The 18,320-nt window shown below is 37.3% G+C and overlaps 1 protein-coding gene across 1 annotated transcript in view; it reads right to left on the bottom strand.

Moving 5' to 3' along the window:
- Positions 1-290: 290 nt before the first annotated feature.
- CDYL2 (chromodomain protein, Y-like 2) overlaps positions 291-18,320 on the bottom strand; it is a 36,494-nt gene continuing 18,464 nt past the window's right edge. The window contains exons 5-8 of the mRNA XM_014942140.1: positions 12,844-13,016; positions 7,932-8,142; positions 7,049-7,192; positions 291-4,844 (exon numbers count right to left, since the gene is read on the bottom strand). Of these exons, the coding sequence (XP_014797626.1) occupies positions 4,686-4,844; positions 7,049-7,192; positions 7,932-8,142; positions 12,844-13,016 (687 nt within the window). The 3' untranslated portion in view covers positions 291-4,685. The remainder of the gene's footprint in view (positions 4,845-7,048; positions 7,193-7,931; positions 8,143-12,843; positions 13,017-18,320) is intronic.

Below are 18,320 nucleotides of genomic sequence, written 5' to 3'. Positions count from 1 at the left end.
AAACAGTTCTCGGAGGTTTTCTTGGATTTGATGGTGAAATGATAAATGAGATGGATGATGATGAATGATTTCAGGGTTCTTACTGCAGCATCTTTTAGTGCCCTGGTTTTTGCCATTTGAAGAAAAAGGTTTCAAGTTTAATTTCTCTTTTAAAAAGCCTGCTGTATTCCTGCTTCCTTTTAAAAGGCAGGAGTCCATGAATAGCTTTATCATATAAAATACAAGGGTCTGTGGCTACTGCTTCTCACATCCCTTCTGGTTATGTAATACTGAAAATCACTGCATTGAAATGAAGTTTCAATGTTTTTATTCAAAGCAGCTTCTCACAATGTATAAATACTGCATATTAACACACATGAAAAATACAACTTCTAAGGCACCCAGAAATGTGTCCATACACTAGTTACAGGACCATCAACAAATAAATTGTGTACAATTTGATCTAGACAGTCAATATTTGATATATCAGAAGATACAAGTCCCTCAGTACTGTACCAGTTTCAGAAAATATTTACAACACTGTGATATAGGGGTGCCTGTACCCTTATAATATTATAATATGTACTCATCATTACAAATATTAGAAACTGTTTTAGTCTGTTCCATGGCGTTCTGACAAAATAACTTAAGGGCCTAATTTGCAAAGTTCTACAATTAATTATTTGTGCAAGTTCTGAAAATAAATTTACATTGACATAATTTGTGAATTTTTGGTTCTTTGCTTCATCTCAGAGGTTTGGTAATAAGCCTTACCAATAGACATGCCATCCTCGCTGAACGTCACTCCTGTCCCAATAGGTCAGTGGATACATCTTTTCCCCTTACACTTGAGGTGGATGAGAATGCAGTGTTTGTAGCAGAAAGAGACTATTTGATCTTCAGTACAAATGTCAAACTAGTTCACTGGCGAAGGAACTAATGCTTTGTTAGAAGAATGCAATTCTTTGGTCCTTTGTTTTTATGGAAGGCATAACATTTTTATTCACTAAAAATTTAAATCCTGTCTGTGAGTAAGCAAGCTAGTGAATGACTTTCAGTGTAGTATTTAAAGTAGCAGTAAAGAGATTTAATATGGCTTAAAACATACGGTTAATTGGGCAGACACAGATAACACATCTAGGATACCGAGTACCCAAATGTACTATGATTAAGATTGTCTATAAGTCTCTTATGTAAACTTCTTTAGTGTCTCCTAAAGAGTGCTGGCTTTAGCCAGATTTGACTTTTATAGACCCAGCCACACAAAGCCTGAGATTAAACTACTGTGGTTGGGAGCACAAATGCACAGTTTATATATAACAAAGCCCATGCTGACAAGTCTACCTATGTTGTTCGAAAGAAACAACCCGTATTACCCTTTTCACAAGAAAAACTTAAGGCCCTGTACTCTGATTTGCTAACTTTCTTACAGCAATTATTTGGGGAAGTCCTTAGTACTACATAAGCAATTATGTAGCTTTAAAGATTTCTTGTACCTAATGGTAAGGCTTATTCACAAATGCAATACATTTATAAATTACATTTAAAACTGTAAAGGCTGGCAAAATAATAATAAAAAAAATAAAATCAAACAAACCCCAACCAAAATTGTCTGTTTATCCCTAACGTTAAAAGAGCATTTTATTCTAATGAAAAACTATTGGCACAAAACCATTATATTATAGATTAAAAGAACAGTTAAGAGTAGTGAAAAAGATTGCCTAAAACGCATACCCTAACCTACCACAGAAATATAAAAGTTTATATTCTGAAAATATATACTGTATTAAAGTTTGTAAGCTTATTCATTTAAACAGAAATGTACTGAAATAGTAAACTAAGCAACACTTATCTACAGCAAAAATATACATGCAGGACAACACAAAATAAATTGCTTACCTTTAATATCTACAAATGCAAAACTGTAGATTTTTAAAGATTGTACAAAACAATTTACACAAGAATAAAATAACATACTTAACAACAAATTGCATTTATAATCTTAAATACTGTGAATATTAGTAAAGGTACCCAGACTTATATGTACAGTACATCTAGATATCTGAATACCCAGTAAGGACAGAAACACAAGAGAAAATTGATTCTGATCTTTAAATAATGGAAAAAGAAGCTTTTGACATTGTTATTACTCTTTTTTGGAAGGGAAAATAGATTCCATGAAAACTAGATTGTAACTGTATAGATATGAATAATTAAAAATGTTAACTATGGTTAGCGCTTGCTTTAATGGAAAAATAATTATAGAAAATGTATTTCAACCATTCTTTTGTCATAAAAAAAGCTAAGATACAGATATCTGAAAATTCAGATGAAATGATGCAGTTTAAAGGTCTAACAACTTATGATTCTTCTCTGTTTGAAAATCTCATAGGGAAAGCATACCTTCGCATTGCTGAGCAATTTCTCTATATTTATCTACAAAAAACAAGCATAGTATTGAAATAAACTTCCTCATCTCTTATTAACACATGACTAGGGGTTATGGCTCTCTGGATGGGAAGAAAGGAAAGAAAGGAAATTGAGGAATCATGGTACTTTCCATTGCTTTTTTTCTTTTTTCTTTATTTTTTTCTGAAGTCCTATATGCTGGAGGCCTGATTGTGCAAACACGTGTGCGTGTGAGTGGTTTTCACTCCAGCGCTCCCCCTGGTTTGAATGGGGCTGCCCCACAGGTGACTGGGGTGCCCACCCGGGCATGGCAGGGGGGCCTGGATCCAAGCAAGTCTCTGCGCACGCGCCCGGTGCCGGTGCTGGCAGGTTGGGGGAATAAGCAAGTGTTAGTAGGAAAGACGTGGCGCATCTGTCGCTTCAAATAGGTATCAAAAGAGTTCTCTTTCAGGCATTTAAAAATGTTACTTGATTGGATAAGTTGTTTTGAAACCATTTAAAACAGGCTAACTCGACTTTTTAATGAAGAATTTCCATGAAAACATCTGCCTTCAGAGCAATGATTTCCTTAAAATTCAGTGGTGCAATTAGGCCATAGAAACAGCACTTTTAATTATCTGTGGAAAAAGAAATGTTATGTTAATGTGTCGAAGGCTACTGTTTACTACAGTCACCTGTTCGTTAACTTTACAAAAGGCTTTGTTGAAACTCTTCATGGAAATACGAGGAGGGAGAAAATGTAGCAGCCTCATTTGCAGAGGTTTATACCATAACCAAGTGACTGAGCTCGAGGAGGGAGAGCAAGTGCACAAATTACAAAGCAAACAAATGTGCAAAGCTTTTGCTTCAAGAGGTTTTAATTTGGGCATACTAAAATGGCAGGTGAAGTCACAGAGCATGCTTGTGTTATTTCCATATTAATTGCTTTACTAGCGAGAAAGAAATGAGAGAGATCCAGTGTTCACAAGTCAGTCAGTGTCACTGAAAAGTACTAGGATCACATTCTAAAATAGCAGATTGGATTTTTTGTCGTTTCTCGTGGACTGCTTTTATGGATAGCCAGAAGTTCTTGTAACACATGGTGGGGTGGCCAGATGTGGAGAGGCGGGAAAAGCAAAACAAAACCTCTCCCTCCACTTAGTTCAATACCTAGCACCTTGTATAAACTGTTGGCCCACACCCAAAGGCCTCCAGAGCAGAAATTATCTCACACCTGAGGAATCAGGCAACTAGACTAAGGCTCATAAGGATTTGCTTTTAGACTTCAGACCAAAAGGGGATGTTTAAACCTGAAAAACAGTACGATGCCACATAACGGCACCACTCACCCTGTTACTGACAGCCGGCTAACAGGAATATAGTAAACTTAAATAAAGCATCTTGTTGGCAAGCCCTTCAGTGCTCCTCAAGAAGGCAGAAAGTGAAAAGCGACTTAGGGGGGACTCACTGTTTCAGAATCCTCTTTTTTCCCTTAACCCTGGCAAATGAATCCCGTTCGTACATTTTTTTGTACGATTTTGCACATAGAGGAGCATGCACGTGGCTGTTTCTTTTACTGCCCACAGCATTCTGTGTGTTTTCTCTATATTCTTTATTTTTCTACACAATTTGCTGCTAAAAATGTCTTTGCATTCTCATGCGATGCCGTTATTTCAGTCAAGGGAAGTATGAAAATAAGATCTGTGATCAATAAACAGCTGAATATGAACAAAAAATAAATAAGTTAAATAAATTCAACAAAGAAAAAAATCCTAGTAGTTTTTGTAAAACTAACTTTACATATTATACATATAAATTATCAGATTTTTCCATTATACTGTTAGAACTTAGAAAAAAAAATAATTAAAATATTTCTAAAGTATGGTGTTTGGGTCTACAAAATATTGTGCTGACCCAGTTTTTCGATCGAGCCCTCTGTGTCAGCCCAGATGTGTTGCAACAGCAAGAATAAGTTAAGAAGGACAGACAAAATCAATCACTGCCGATGGTGTGCCTCGCTGGGCCCCGGTGGTGCTTCTCAGCACATGGAATGTATACTTTTATCTGGATGAGCATGTGAAAGATGCAGCCCTCTGTAGAGATTATGTGCACAGAACAAGCCTGCCTACGTCTCGGTTACACAAAATCAAACCAGCTACAAGCAGCTGTGTAGCTCACAAGGGAATCGACACAACCATAGGTATTAGGGTACACGGTCACAAATTCCTCAATGATGCATTGCCTTTGCTTTTCAAACACAGGTAATGTTCGACTCTGTTCAGAAGTGGAGCATTTTCTCATTAAGTTGGCCCAAGACATCAGACTTCGTAAATTTTGTCTTGCAAGTAGCTGAATAATGAATCCAGTCCTTTGGAAGAACTCCACAGCTGTTTTAACATCTGACACTCTTTCTCATTCACATCTTCAAGTCCGGATTTCAGGAAGCTCCGCATAAGACATTTGGACTCTTCCAATACCTAAAACCAAAATATCACTCAGTATTTTATTTTGAATCTGAAAAAATTATTATGGGTAACATAATTGAAGAGCATTTTTACACTACTGACTCTGATTTACAATCTAAATAACTTCTTTGGGCACAGAAATTAGATTTGATTTACAGCCATAACTCCACTTGCTGATAGTCAGCATCTTTAAGATTTAAGGACCTCTGAGGTTTCTTAGTGCCAACATTTTTAAAAGGAATGAGGGATTCTGAAGTTCCTTAGTTTATTGAAAGTCCGCACTAGAAGGAGCTGAACTCCCTCCTGTTGAAAATGTGACCCCTTGAAATGAAAACGTGTGAGGCACAATACACTGGCTACCTGTTTTCTGGAAGGTGGTCCTTAGGGTTACAGAGGTTGGAAATCCAAAAGTGGATGTCCATCATCTTTATCAATTTTCCCTCATGCATCCTTATCAAAACAGAATTTAATAGGAAAAGGCCTTTACTGCAAATACCTTTTAAAGTTTATTTACTTCCATTTTTATAAAAGTGAAATATTTTACAAAAGAAGGGTGTGAAGCAAAACAAGCACCCTCTGACTCTGTTCTGGAGTTAGACTGGCTTAGCTCATACAAGCCATCGGAACAAACCACCTCGGGGGTTTGCCATGGAAAGCCCAATCCCAAGCCCTGAGGAATTGCTGCCAGTTCTTACAGGCACGAACAGCCGGTCTATGGTTGTGCCCATAGTTCCCACACCCCTTTCTAAATACATTGAGACTACATCCTTTAAAATTCTTTTTGAAATATGTAACACCTTTAGGTATCTCACAAGCCAATTAGTCAAAAAAACCCATTAATAATTCATACTTTACTGATTTTTTTGAGGGCAGAAGATTGAATGTAAACTAATCCAGTGTTTATGGTAAGGGAGACGCGTACTCTCCACTCAGCTTTGTCAACAGTTCCATGTTAAGCTCAGTTCCTATCCAGTTCAGGTTACAACACTGCTATTCCAAAGTAGTATTTCTCTTTAAATCAAGTAAATGGTGTTAATTGTAAATTGTGGGCCCTGTGTATTTTTCTGTCTGTTTGTGAACAAGTATCCACAGAGAACTTGGATGAGCTCATCATATCCATTGTTTTTGTGACTTCAGCCTGATTTGCATTTCGGATCTCGGAGAGTAAATCGAGTCTTTGACAGTTTTAACTCTCATCTTTGTCTGCAAGTGTTAGCACCAGACCTTCTAACAGGTCTCCAGAGAAAACTTCATTGACAGCTGATAACAGTGAAGGAAGGAAGGATTCACAGTAAGGCCCAGAGGTTTTCCCAACTCATATAATGCACATTATATCAGTAGGATCAAATAAGCTTATGCTGCATTTCCAGAGAGTTTCATTCTGAATGTCTTTTGTGAGATCTAATCTGCACTTCATTTAATTAAAAATCTCCTGTGTCTCTACCTTCTCTTTTACAAGGGATCTTTTAAATGAAGCTGAGGGATGCTAAGACGGTTTCAGGCACAGGAAGTGTAGCAAGAAACGGCAACAATTTGCACTTTAGTTAGTGCCGCTTTATTGCAGCCAGTATCAATTTCTTCAGTGCGTTTTTTTAAAAACAAGGATGTGCCCAGAATAGAAGTAGATCTGCCTGAAGGGAAAAAAACACCTTAGGAAGTAAAAAAAAGGAAAGGATTTTCTTTCGACTTTTATGTACACAAAAGGAAACACTGTGACCAGACTGTGTTCAAATCCCTGTGTGTCTGGATCTCGCCTCTCCTTCACAGCAGAGGGTGGCTGGCACTATCCTCCCCTTCTGGTGCCATGTGTAGGACGCTCTGCAGAATCAGGAACTGTGCAGGTGCAGAAAAGAAGGCAGACTCAGCTGAAACATAGTAGGCCAGGACAACGTGAAAGGCAAATACATTTTCTTACTGGCCTCACGGAGATTTCCCAGTACTGTTGTATAGTTTCAGACTCTTCCACCTTCGTGAAGGAAACCTATTCTAAAATCCCCTTTCAAAACCTGGGGCAAGGAGGTTCCATTCATATTGAACAAATGTAAAGATGGGGAAAATGAGAAACTCCAGGAGCTTACTGATCTCTATCCAGATTTTCTGTTGTTAACCTCCTTTCACAGGTATGGTTGTGGAAACTGAGGACCCACCATGTGCCTTGGGAGCACACCTCCGCTCTGTGAAATGTAATTTAATCACAAAGGAGTGTGATTTCTTACCACTGCACTGCAGGATGCCATTTCTTTCACTCGTAGCATCACTTCTTGACTAAATGTTGTCGGCCAAAATACTTGTGACACTAGTCCTCTGCTGCAGGCTTCCTGTGCTGTCAGCTTTCTCCCACAGAACAACATTTCATTTGCCTGTGAAACCAAAAGATTACTTGTGATCTTGGGTTATAATTACCTTAAAAAATTTTCCAGACTTGCCTGCTTTTTTCAAGATTAAATTTACAAATGGTCTCCTGTATCTTTCCATACTGCAAAATACTTTAGGAGGAGTTTCGGTAGCTATTTCAGGATTGTGCAGGTGGCCAGAGCACAGCATGGGGTTCATTTAGGAGAAATGTGCTGGCACGCAGGACGGATCTGTGGTGCTGATTTTACAGGAGTAACTGTCAGTGATACAGTGATGCTGTGCCAAGAGTCATGGAACCCAGTTTGCAGTACTCTGTGGGGCAAATTCTACTTTGTTATACTGGTTATACTTTGTTATACTAAACATCCTTACTGGAATTATTATGGCTTGTCTTTAGAGAGCAGAATCTTGCTCTGTTCCTGCACAATCCTAACACAATGCAGATGAGTACTCTGCAACATTATTCTGCTAAGGCATTTCTTCCTTTTCCTACAATGATCTTGACAATCTTGGCTTTTTCAACCTGTGTTCAATCTTTCTTGTGTACAGGATGTGCAATATATTGCATTCTGAAGTCATTTTGTGATAAGAAATTGCTAGGGATTAGATGAACTTTCAGCAGATTTCATTGTTATTCATGATACTTGAAAGGAACAGTTATTTTCTGTTTTATTTTTTACAAACAGAAAGAAGAGCATGAATTTAAGAGAGGTTCTTCAGGAATTTGAGGTGGAAAAACCTTACCAGTGCGACACCCAGAATTTGTGGGAATGTGTATGAGGAGCAGCCAGCGGGGGTGAGTCGGATTGTTGCGTATGGTGTCTGAAACCAGGCCTTCTCGCTTGCCCAAACGATATCACAGAGTGGTAAAATAGAAGCTCCTAACCCAAGAGCAGGGCCGTTGATAGCAACCACAATTGGCTTCTTAAATTGAATAAAAGCTTTTACAAAATCCCTAAAATAAAAAAAAATAAAAGAAAGATCTTGAATACAGAAGTAACACTTAGATAAATACCCAAGCTTAAAGTACTTAATCTGAAAGCAAATTAGAACCACAGATGAACACAATAAATGCCATGGCCCAGTTTTATGAGGTCACAATTGAAAGATACTTTATAGCTTGCACACGGAAAATTTTGCTCTTATTTAGTTATTTAATTTTTCTGATTCTCTGACATATTAATTAGTTTTATATGTGTTACATATGAGTTGATTAACTGGAATGCACTGACTGTTGTACTTTTTGCAGAATGGTTTGATTAGGTTTAGTTTTACTTCTGGACTGGAAACTCATGAGTTTGTACACATAGCACTTCTCAGGTTGTTCCACAATGGCTACTGTGGATTCTGATGATCTGGTTTGGCTAACTTGAGGAACATATTATAGTGTGAAAAACAGGAAACTCAAAGGTGGATTGCTGAATATTTATTTTTTTCAAGAAATTCTCTTAAGATCAAAAGGTTGTCAAAGCTTGCTGCGAGTCCCATCAAGGGATTGGGAGACAGTAACGTTTATGGTAGACAAGTGGAAAGAACAAGACCCACAAAGGGGAGTCAGAGAGAGAAAGAGATGTTGGAACAGGGAAAGAATTAGATGAGTGATCTCTTGGGTCTTCATTGCAAATGTCTTTGGCAAAGACGTAACAAGTAGATGCCCTTGGCTGCCTGCAACAGTAAATGGGAAACGATGGGAAATAATGGAGAAGTAAATGTCATCAGATTTATCTGGATGAACGAACTAGAACATGTTAAATTCTGTGCAATGAGGAGGTATTTTAAATAAGTTGCCTACCAGCAACTGTGGAAAGACATCTGTTGAATACAACAGTCTATGCACCAATTAGGAAAAACATGAGTGTAATTGTGGGCAAATTATGGGCTCCAGCAGCTCAGTGCACAGCAGGTATATGGAGGCAAACGAGACACTCAATTACTTTAGAAAAGAGACATGTATAAATCAAATTCAAAACAGAAGAGGAGATTCTGTTCCTGCACTGGGTATTTACTAGGTCCAGAGTGCATCTTTGCTAACAGATTTTAGGAAAGAACATTTTGTCAAATGTGCCCTTTGATGAGTTGCAGCTCTCCCAGTGAGGTCAAAAAGACCTAGACTTGTGCTCTGGGAACAGGAGGTGTGCCCTGCAGGTTAGAGTGCCGACGCGGCAAAAAATGGCAAATAGACCGAAGAGAAGTATTTTATTGGACTGAAGTGCAAGGGCATTGGCTATATTTCAAATGAAAATGAAGAGTCTGAGGTGACCCAGCATTAAATGTTCAATGAAGGAGTTCTTTTTTTCAGGCTATCTAGTCATTAGTTGATTTTTGACCATGGGAAAATAGGGACTCGCAGGAATTGATGCAGCTCTGCTTACACAGTGAGTAATAAAACAGAAGATCAGAGGCAAGACAAAGAGAGTGAAATGAGGGATTTGTCTGTTCAAGACCATTTCTTTCTAGAGGATAGCAGGGTCAAGCAGAATTGTGGTTCATTTTTGTTTGCAGAAGCAATGCTGTTCCCTTATCTTGTTATTTCTTCAGTTGTTTATGGTTGAGTGATGACCGTGGATCACTGCACCTGATTAATTTCAAAATTTTAAGAACCTGAGTAGTTAAGCAAGTAAGCCTTCAACACAGGACTACAGACGGGAACAGCGATATGATGAACAATAGGTAAAAACAACAAACTATGGATAAATGGTGGCAGCAGATCTGAGGACCACATGGAGGCAGAAGAAAATGGTGGTGTGGAGAAAAGCTGGAAGCACATGGTAATAAATGGGACTGGAAGTGAATATGGAAAAGGATGAATATGGAAAAAAAAAGGGACGTAGAGAGGAAAGGGTTAGATGATGGGGAAGAAGAACAAAGCAGAACACATTAATGGAGGGGAAGGTTTGAAGAAAATGGGAAATCTTCATATTAGTGAGCAAAGGACAAATCACCTGGTGATGGGAAGAGAGTGGAACAGAACATTAAGAAGACTCAATAAGCCTCTGTCATGAGGGAAGAATGAGGAGCTCAGAGGGTTGTGCAATGGGTGGGTATGGAACATGCCACCTATAGGATGGAGTGGAAGGATAAAATATTGGAAGCTTACGAGGGAAACAAATGCCTGCATTTGGTCTACAGCAGCTGCAGTGTCCAGCTCTCCACTTATCTGTGTTCCCTGTTTGGTACGTTATTTGTTTCAGTGAGCTGTCTTCGGCCGTCTTCCCACCCAGAACCTGGCATGTTTCCCTGTCACCGAACTGGAAGTTCACACATGGAGTTTCTGGTCTAGAAGATCCTTGTTTCGATTCAAGGCAGTCTTTGAAAAGGACTTAGAATTGTAATCATTGTTGCACAGTAGGGCCAGAAGCTCAAAGAGAGGAAAAAGTGTCACATGCAGAAGGCTTTTGGTTTTGCCAGAGGGTATGTGGGAGGTTGACCATCGAATACACTTTGGGATGCTCAGACACCTCTGCATCGTTGCAGAAGTCTTGTTGCAGGTCAGGGCTCATAAGCATGTTGAAGGCTATAAAGAAGTTGAGCAAGTCAAGTTGTCCTTCCTTGTTTTCTTCTGAGCACACCCAGAATTTTATTCTTCTGGTCACACAACGATGCCTGACGGATGATGTGACAAGGAAGACTGATGCTGGGAATGCCTTCCAGTGAGTCTTTCAATCGCAGGTCTCTGTGGGACACAAATGCACAGTTGCAGTGCAGTCTGTCTGTCTGTCTTCTCCCTGCTCCAGGAGTGCAATGCCAGACACACGTCTAATGGATGTGTTTTGAGGACTTGGAGAGAAGCTACAGCACCACACATCTGTGAGCTGCACGGCCCAAAGGCAGTGGATGAGGAGAGGGGCTAAAGGAATAAGGCATTCATGTGAGATGAGACTTGACGGGTATTTAAACTTCAGTTTGAAGTTGTGGTCAGTATCTGAGATCCACACTTCAGCAAGTGGAAACACACGGCATCAAGATTTTAACTTCATTTTGATCCAAGTCAACTCGATGTAAAGCAGTGGAGGCAGAGATCCCTTAATGTGTTTTGGGACATCCTAACCACTGAAAAAGCAAAGTGTACATTTTTTTTCTCCTCTTATTACAATATATTTTCCATGAGTTGAGTCCTTTGTTCAAAGAAAGCACAGAGAGTGCTAAATGGAAAACGTAGTGTATTGTTTCCAGAAGTACAATAAAAATCTATTTCCAGTGGGCCTGAAGCCGACATTCTTGACAAGGAGCAGTACATTGTCCCAGGATTTCAAGAGTGTTCTGGGACTCCAAGGATGGAAAAACTGAGTATTATAGTCTGGCTTATACGAATTTAATTGTTGAATTGATAAATACACCTGTATATTAAATGTGTGTAGATAAATGTATACATATATAACAATACCTATCTACACAATATTTACATGAATAATATTAAATATTTATCTTCTAATGAAGTGTAAGTGTGCCTGTGTTTTCAAACAAGAAGAGTGATTTTGTTCCCTCATGTTTTTTTCAGTTCCACATTATTAAAAATCCCTCACATTAAAAAAAATATAAATTAGGATGTGTCCTTCAAAAGGGTTTTTCTTTTTTAAATATCACTACATGATATTCAAGCATAGCTAAGGTCTTAAAAACAGATCATAATTTCTTATACTTAAGAAGTAAATTTTAAATTCTTTCAAAATAATTACTGCTTTGAGAATTTCAAGAGTATTAAACTGAGAATCCAAACTGATCTGCAGTAGTTGTAACCAAGATAATTGGTGGTTAATACATGTCATGTAACAACCTCATCTTGTGTTATACTAATATATCCAAAATATAGATCTGTTGTAAAGCAAATTCTTTAATATTCCTTCATAGAATTGTTGCATAAAGTTTTAAAGCTCTCAGAAGAATAATTTTTATTTGTAGAAAGTGGGGGGAAAACAAGGGACCAAACTCTCTCCTGGTACAGACTGGTGAAATACCATTGGCTTTAGTGGAGTAATGTCAATTTATACTGGAAGATCTGCTAAATATGTATAAAGTCTACCTTGTGGATAATAGGAATATTTGGTGATGTATTGTGCAGATTGATTTGTAGACTGCATGTCATAAACCCTGGATTTCTATTACGGTAATGTGATATATATAAGGAAAGTCACATTTTAGTTATGAAAATAAAACTCCATTTACATATATATTAAGTAATTTAAGTTTAAGAAAAAGAGTGGAGACCCTTCTAATAAGGTTCTGAAATACTGCGGCAGATCGCTATTTCAACAGAATATGAGTAAGCCATGGATTCCCATTTGTACTGAAATTCATTAAAATGATGAAGATTAAACCAAGTAAAATATCTGCCTTTCAGGAACCACTTTAGAACATGAAGCAACAGCTAATTTGGAAAAACAACAACAAAGTTGTATTCGAATTTGGAGGAATGATTTGAAATATTAAATACAGAGAAGTGGAATAAAATAAATCCCTGTGGATATTAGCACTGGAATAAATGTGCTTTCTTTTCTAATAAGGAAAGGTCCAAGGTTCTTCTTACTGAACAAATTTGTAGGATTATAATTAGAATGCAATCAACACTTAAATATACAACATTTTTGGACCTGATAAATATCTTTATAATCACACACTGCATTTCATAATTTAGAGATCATAGGTAAGCTTGGGTCACCTTATAGCTTCTGCAATCCTAGTGCTTTCCTTTCTTCTGTCATTGGATAACCTGCCAATTAAATATGAGTAATCTAGGCCACTACAGAATACACTTCCCACTGCGCTGAGAAGTAAGAGTTTACTGTCATCAGCTGATGCATTGCACAATGCTCTCCGAACTTCCTTCATGATCTGTGGATAAAGAAAAGTAAACAATTCGACATGCATGCCGTTGCAATATCATTTCCCTACTTTTACAAACCTTAGTGATTTTGAGAGACTTACATTTTGGGCACTATTAATACTTACATCAATTATATATATTAATATAATTTTAATAGAATGATAACACTGCGAGTTTACAGAATATTTTATATTTGGAAGTGCTTTGTAGATGCTTACTAATTCAAAGAGGTTTTAGGATTTGGCTATTCTTTGCTTTTTCTATGGGAATTTCTAGCTAGCTTATGCTATTTGACTGCAATTGAATAATGTCAAATAACACTTTTTTATTTTCATCGTGTATATTCAGTGTCCATCACTGTACCCTCAGTAACACTGTTATCACAACAATAGCCTCTCAACCTCAACAGCTTGTCAGCAAAATCTAGAAACCCCAGTTTTCAGTTCTTCAACTGCTTTGGTTTATATGACTTGAACCAGAGCAAGGCAGAACAAGAGGACATCATATACATCAACATGACAAATACATTACTCATTTTTCTGTGGTCAGTGATATTGTTAGTCTACAAAAGTTAGAGAAAAAAGCCACTTGACAGAGAAACATTTTTACACTCTGATTTACAACTGGATCAAGTGATTAATTGCACCATAAATCAAACCTAATCAAAATCTGGATAGAATTGAGCTGCTCTTATTGTCAGAAAATGGCCTTTCGTCTGAGCAGAATTGTCTTTCCTGATGATTTTTAAAAGGAAATATTATTTCATAAACTTCTGATGGGTAACTTCTTGTTTGGTCACAATTCAGCATAGTTTGTAAGTTGTAATTGATTTCAGGCATTTCAGATTCCCCTCTTCTCTTTAGTGATTTGCTCCTACTGAAGTAGGGCTGTGATTTCACCTGGTGTGACCTTTCTGATGCTTACACATACTGATGTGCCCAAGTACCTCTTATACAGGGTCCTGTTGAGTCAAATTTTTCTCTTCTGCATTGAATGATTTCCTGTTAGTGTAAATTTAACTAAAAGATAGCAAAATGTGGTTGAGGGATTAAGTATGGTTTCCACGTGAGAGAAAACCATGATTTTTAGCTCGTGATTATTTTTGTTCACTATTTTCTGTTTCCAAAAATTCTTTAGATCTCTCAAGTGCATTATTTAAGAAATGTCCCTAAACACAGAACAGAAGTTTTGTTTGTATTGCTCTAGGTAGCCTTTTATTAGAAATCCTGTGGTTTGTGAGACCAAGCTTGAAGTTGTATATTCAAAGCAGGGAGCGTGATGCTGCCTGCCTGCTTTCCATACCTTTGCATAAACATGATTGTCACTGGCTGCTGAGACCAGGACACCAGAAAGCAGGCGGGGAACTTCTAGGTGCTTCACTTCAGAATGCCTGAGTAACCCAGTATGTGACAGTGGGTGCAAGTGAAGTAATTAGAAGCAGCAGAATTCAGAAGTGTATTTGAAATTCTTGTGCAGGTACAAAAATGTCTTCAGTGATTTTACAAGAACTGTTTATTCTCAGAGTCTCAGAGGCTGTCTCAGCCTTCAGTGGGTAAAAACAGAGCAAAACTGCACATTTTGTAAAGGGAAACAAAAGAAAAAAAAATCCTAAAACCTCTGTTCAAAGTTAAAAAAGAAACTTTAGAAGGTGGTAGATGTTGGAATAAAAAAAAGATACATATTTTTATTTTCCTAGTTCCATGTGAATGCCAGATTGTCCTCTTAGTTTATTTTAAATGTTCTCAAAATCTGCTCTTTTTTAGGAAGGATGTATAAATAATATCAGAGGATAAAAGTCAAACATTTTTATACACAATGAGGAGCGTTGCTTTAAACATGATGCCAGGATAGGGTTCTCCATTCAGCAAGGTGCTTTACCATTCCCCCTCCTGCAGTGATATTTACATAGGTACCATTTCTTTGATGTGACCACTGCTTTTGTGACAAAACCATCTCTTTTTTATCTTACCCCTCATCGATTTGGATAGCTAAAGCCATCTAAAAGAACAACACACTTTTGAGCAGAGGTTATACTACTTGGAGGAAACAAAAAATTGTGTTACCACTGTTTTTTCAATGCTTTGGAGAGGGTAATATTAAGAGCCTGTTATTAAGAATTGATTTGTCAGATATGGTTGAAAATGGGGAGGCTTTGAGAGTATTTTGGATGGTATTTTTGAGCAGGAGTGGAAATTTAGTTCCACTGATCCGCTAGTTTCTAGCAAAAGAAAACAGTATCAGAAAGCAGGAAACTATAACATATCACTGTTTTCAGGCTCCAAAAAAGTATTCTTTATGTTTTATTTGTAATATCTGTAAGTTTGTCATTAACTTTATCATCAAAAGGCTCATTGGAATACATCACTGCCAGGAAAGTCAATTCTGGCTCCCTTGTTTTATGCCATGATTCCTTTGCTGGTGCTGCCCAACATCCAGCTGGTCACCTTGTCACTCAGGGTAGTTACAGCCAACCTGCTGCCCACCGTCACTTTCCTCATTGATTATCTGGGGATGGGGACTGATCTACAGATTTATATGATTCTAGAGCAGCTACTAGCAAAAAAATAAAGATAAGAAAGATGGTTTGTCTGTAGGGTTGCAGAACTGTGTATTGAGCTGCAGTACTGTAAATATAATTTTAGTCCAGAACTGCTGTCTGGTTTTAAGCACAAATTTCCATTTAATGTGGTAGTGGATTCAGCTTGCCAATATAGAGAAACTATATGTCTTTAGTTACATTTCTTTGTTTATTCCATATTATTTTTCTCTCTTCCATAGTCCTTAAGCATTCCCTCATTTTGGTATAAATGTGGCATTTGTTCAATTAAATTTTACTTTCTTTAGTGGATCTGATCTAATATTACCATTTGCAGGACTCCATAGCAGTATTCTCCAGTTCCATGCATTTGTTTTAATTAGCTTTTTTATGGTCTTTTAGTTAATTTTCAGTTGTAGGGGCAGCATTTCTATTCATATACATTTGACTAAAATTTCCAAGGAAGTAATTGCAAAAAAAAAAGCCAAAGTATGGGCCAGTTATTTAGCTTATGATAATTTATAGGATTATAAATCTAACCAGGGCTAATGCTTCACTTACTCTTTTATGGAAACCCAAATATACGGTAAAATTATCACTTTCTCCAAAGTTCCTTATTTTTTTAATCCTGTCAAGAAAATCAGCTGGTTACTTCTTTAACAGGACACCTTATATTGCAAAATAAACATAAAATGTTTTAAAACTTCATTAAACTTCTAAGAGCTTAATTTTAATGCATTTCACTGGATGTAGGAAATTTTAAAAGGCATTTGGTGCCCTTTGCTTTCAATATTGCTTCCATTCTGGGGGAATCAGAGCTGGGAATTTATCACTGTAATTACACAAAGTATCTTGAACAGAAGTCTCTTGTTCATATAAACAGCAATACTAGTGTAAAAGGTTAACTTCTGAATCTCTAAAGATTTGCTGTTGATATTCTTAAAGGTAAACAATCTGTAAATATTATAGTAAAACAAAAATTTAAAGCCATTTAGTTGTTCTTAGAATGTATTCCACATTTGTACCTTTTTACATAAATACACTTTTTGTTACTTACTGACTCCGTGCAAAAAGATTCCGAGTCCTTTCTGTTTGATAAATAAAGGACTTAGGAACTTACAAGGCTGAAATATTGGCCAAACCCCACAGTTTGTCTTTGTATGAGAGCAGAAGTACAGATAACAGTAAACTTGTACCTTATTTATTTATTTGTAAATTAATTATTTAAAGTTGGGAAAAGTAAAGTGAAGGCAAACCAGTGCTCCAAAATGCACCTGGTAGAACTTCAAACCCTGTAATTTTCATGGCTAGAAGTCTGAAACTGGATGCTTTTGTAGCAGTGCACTTGAGGCAGTTCTATCAGTCTTCAATGGAAACATTAGCTGTTCAGGGTATGTTTTGCTTTTAATTCAGGGGAATATTAATTCCTAGCTCTATTAATAGTGTAAAGTAAAAACAGTGGATGGATCCATTTAATCTTAAGTTTGATCAGAATTTGGGTCCTTGAAATGTGCTGAGTTAAAACAGCAACATCATCATTGGAGAAAGAACTTGAGAAGCAGCAAAAGACCCATGAGAGAAAATGCCCTAATGGAATTCATAAAGATGAAATATTTTACATATCTGTTTTAAAAATGAATTTTAAAACTAACAAGCCTAAGCCCCTGAAATAAAAACAAGCAATGCTGTCCCATGACAGTGGCTTGGAAGTTTTACAAGGTCTTGTAAAACATAAAAAAGAATTTCTATAGTGCCCTCAACATTTTGGAGAAAAAACCTCAATTACTACAGTGGCACCGAGCCAACTTCAATCAGTGCAAATGCTGCCGGAAGGAGCATCAGCAGATTTCTTGCTAAAATCACCTGCACAAACCCACAGGTGTGATGTGGGTACCAAAAACATAGGATGAGGATTCAGACAGACTTCTCTAAGCATTTCTTTCTTTTATTTTTTTTATAAATAAGTTCTTTGTTATTTCAATTTAACTGGCACAAGTAGCAGAGGCCAATGGTTGAACAAAACTATTAAATTTCATCTGAAGATGAAAATAAAGCACAAAGGGAAGCGGGGCTGTTTAGGGGTAAGAGTGATTTTGTATAAGCTTAATTTTATAATGATTGTGGGCAGTGCACACATCTTTTCTTTTTTTCCTAACATAGATGGCCGGGAATAACCAGACCACTATTTTAACCACACCAAGTAGACCTGCTCTGAGTAAATTAATCATTTACTATTTGGCAAACATAATTTACTGAATGTCTAATAAAGCCTGAACGTAATGTTTCTTTTGACAAAATGAAACACACTTTTAAAATTTGGTAGGAATTTTGTGTTTGTACTTTTTAGTCACTGGTGATAAAAGGTGTCAAAATTGAAAATATTGTAAACGTCCCTAAAATACTCTTGTCAGTTTGTCTCAGCTATGGCTGTGGGTGACAAACTGTAGGGACAAGGCATTCAGCATATTCCTCCTTGCAGTTCCTGGCTTTTTGCTGCGATTGCCAGGAAGGGTGTGGAATTGCCAATATTGGAGGTGCTGGATTTCGTGGTGTGAACAATCATGGGCTGCAGCCTGGACTGAGGCCAGAGAAGTCTTTTCATGTTTGCCAGCAAAGCTGCCTTCAGAGAGCAAGAGCGTTCAATTGCTCTCAGCCTGGATGAGTTTTAAACAGACAATCTCAATGTGGAGAACTCATTACCTTGATTAATTCCTGACCAGCCAGATCCTGGTCAGTAACGCAGTTTTCTAAAATGTATTTCCTGGTTTTCGAGTGA

This window comes from Calidris pugnax, unplaced genomic scaffold (genome assembly GCF_001431845.1).
Source record: "Calidris pugnax isolate Ruff unplaced genomic scaffold, ASM143184v1 scaffold28, whole genome shotgun sequence".
NCBI lineage: Eukaryota > Metazoa > Chordata > Aves > Charadriiformes > Scolopacidae > Calidris > Calidris pugnax.
This window is presented reverse-complemented; position numbering and strand designations above follow the sequence as displayed.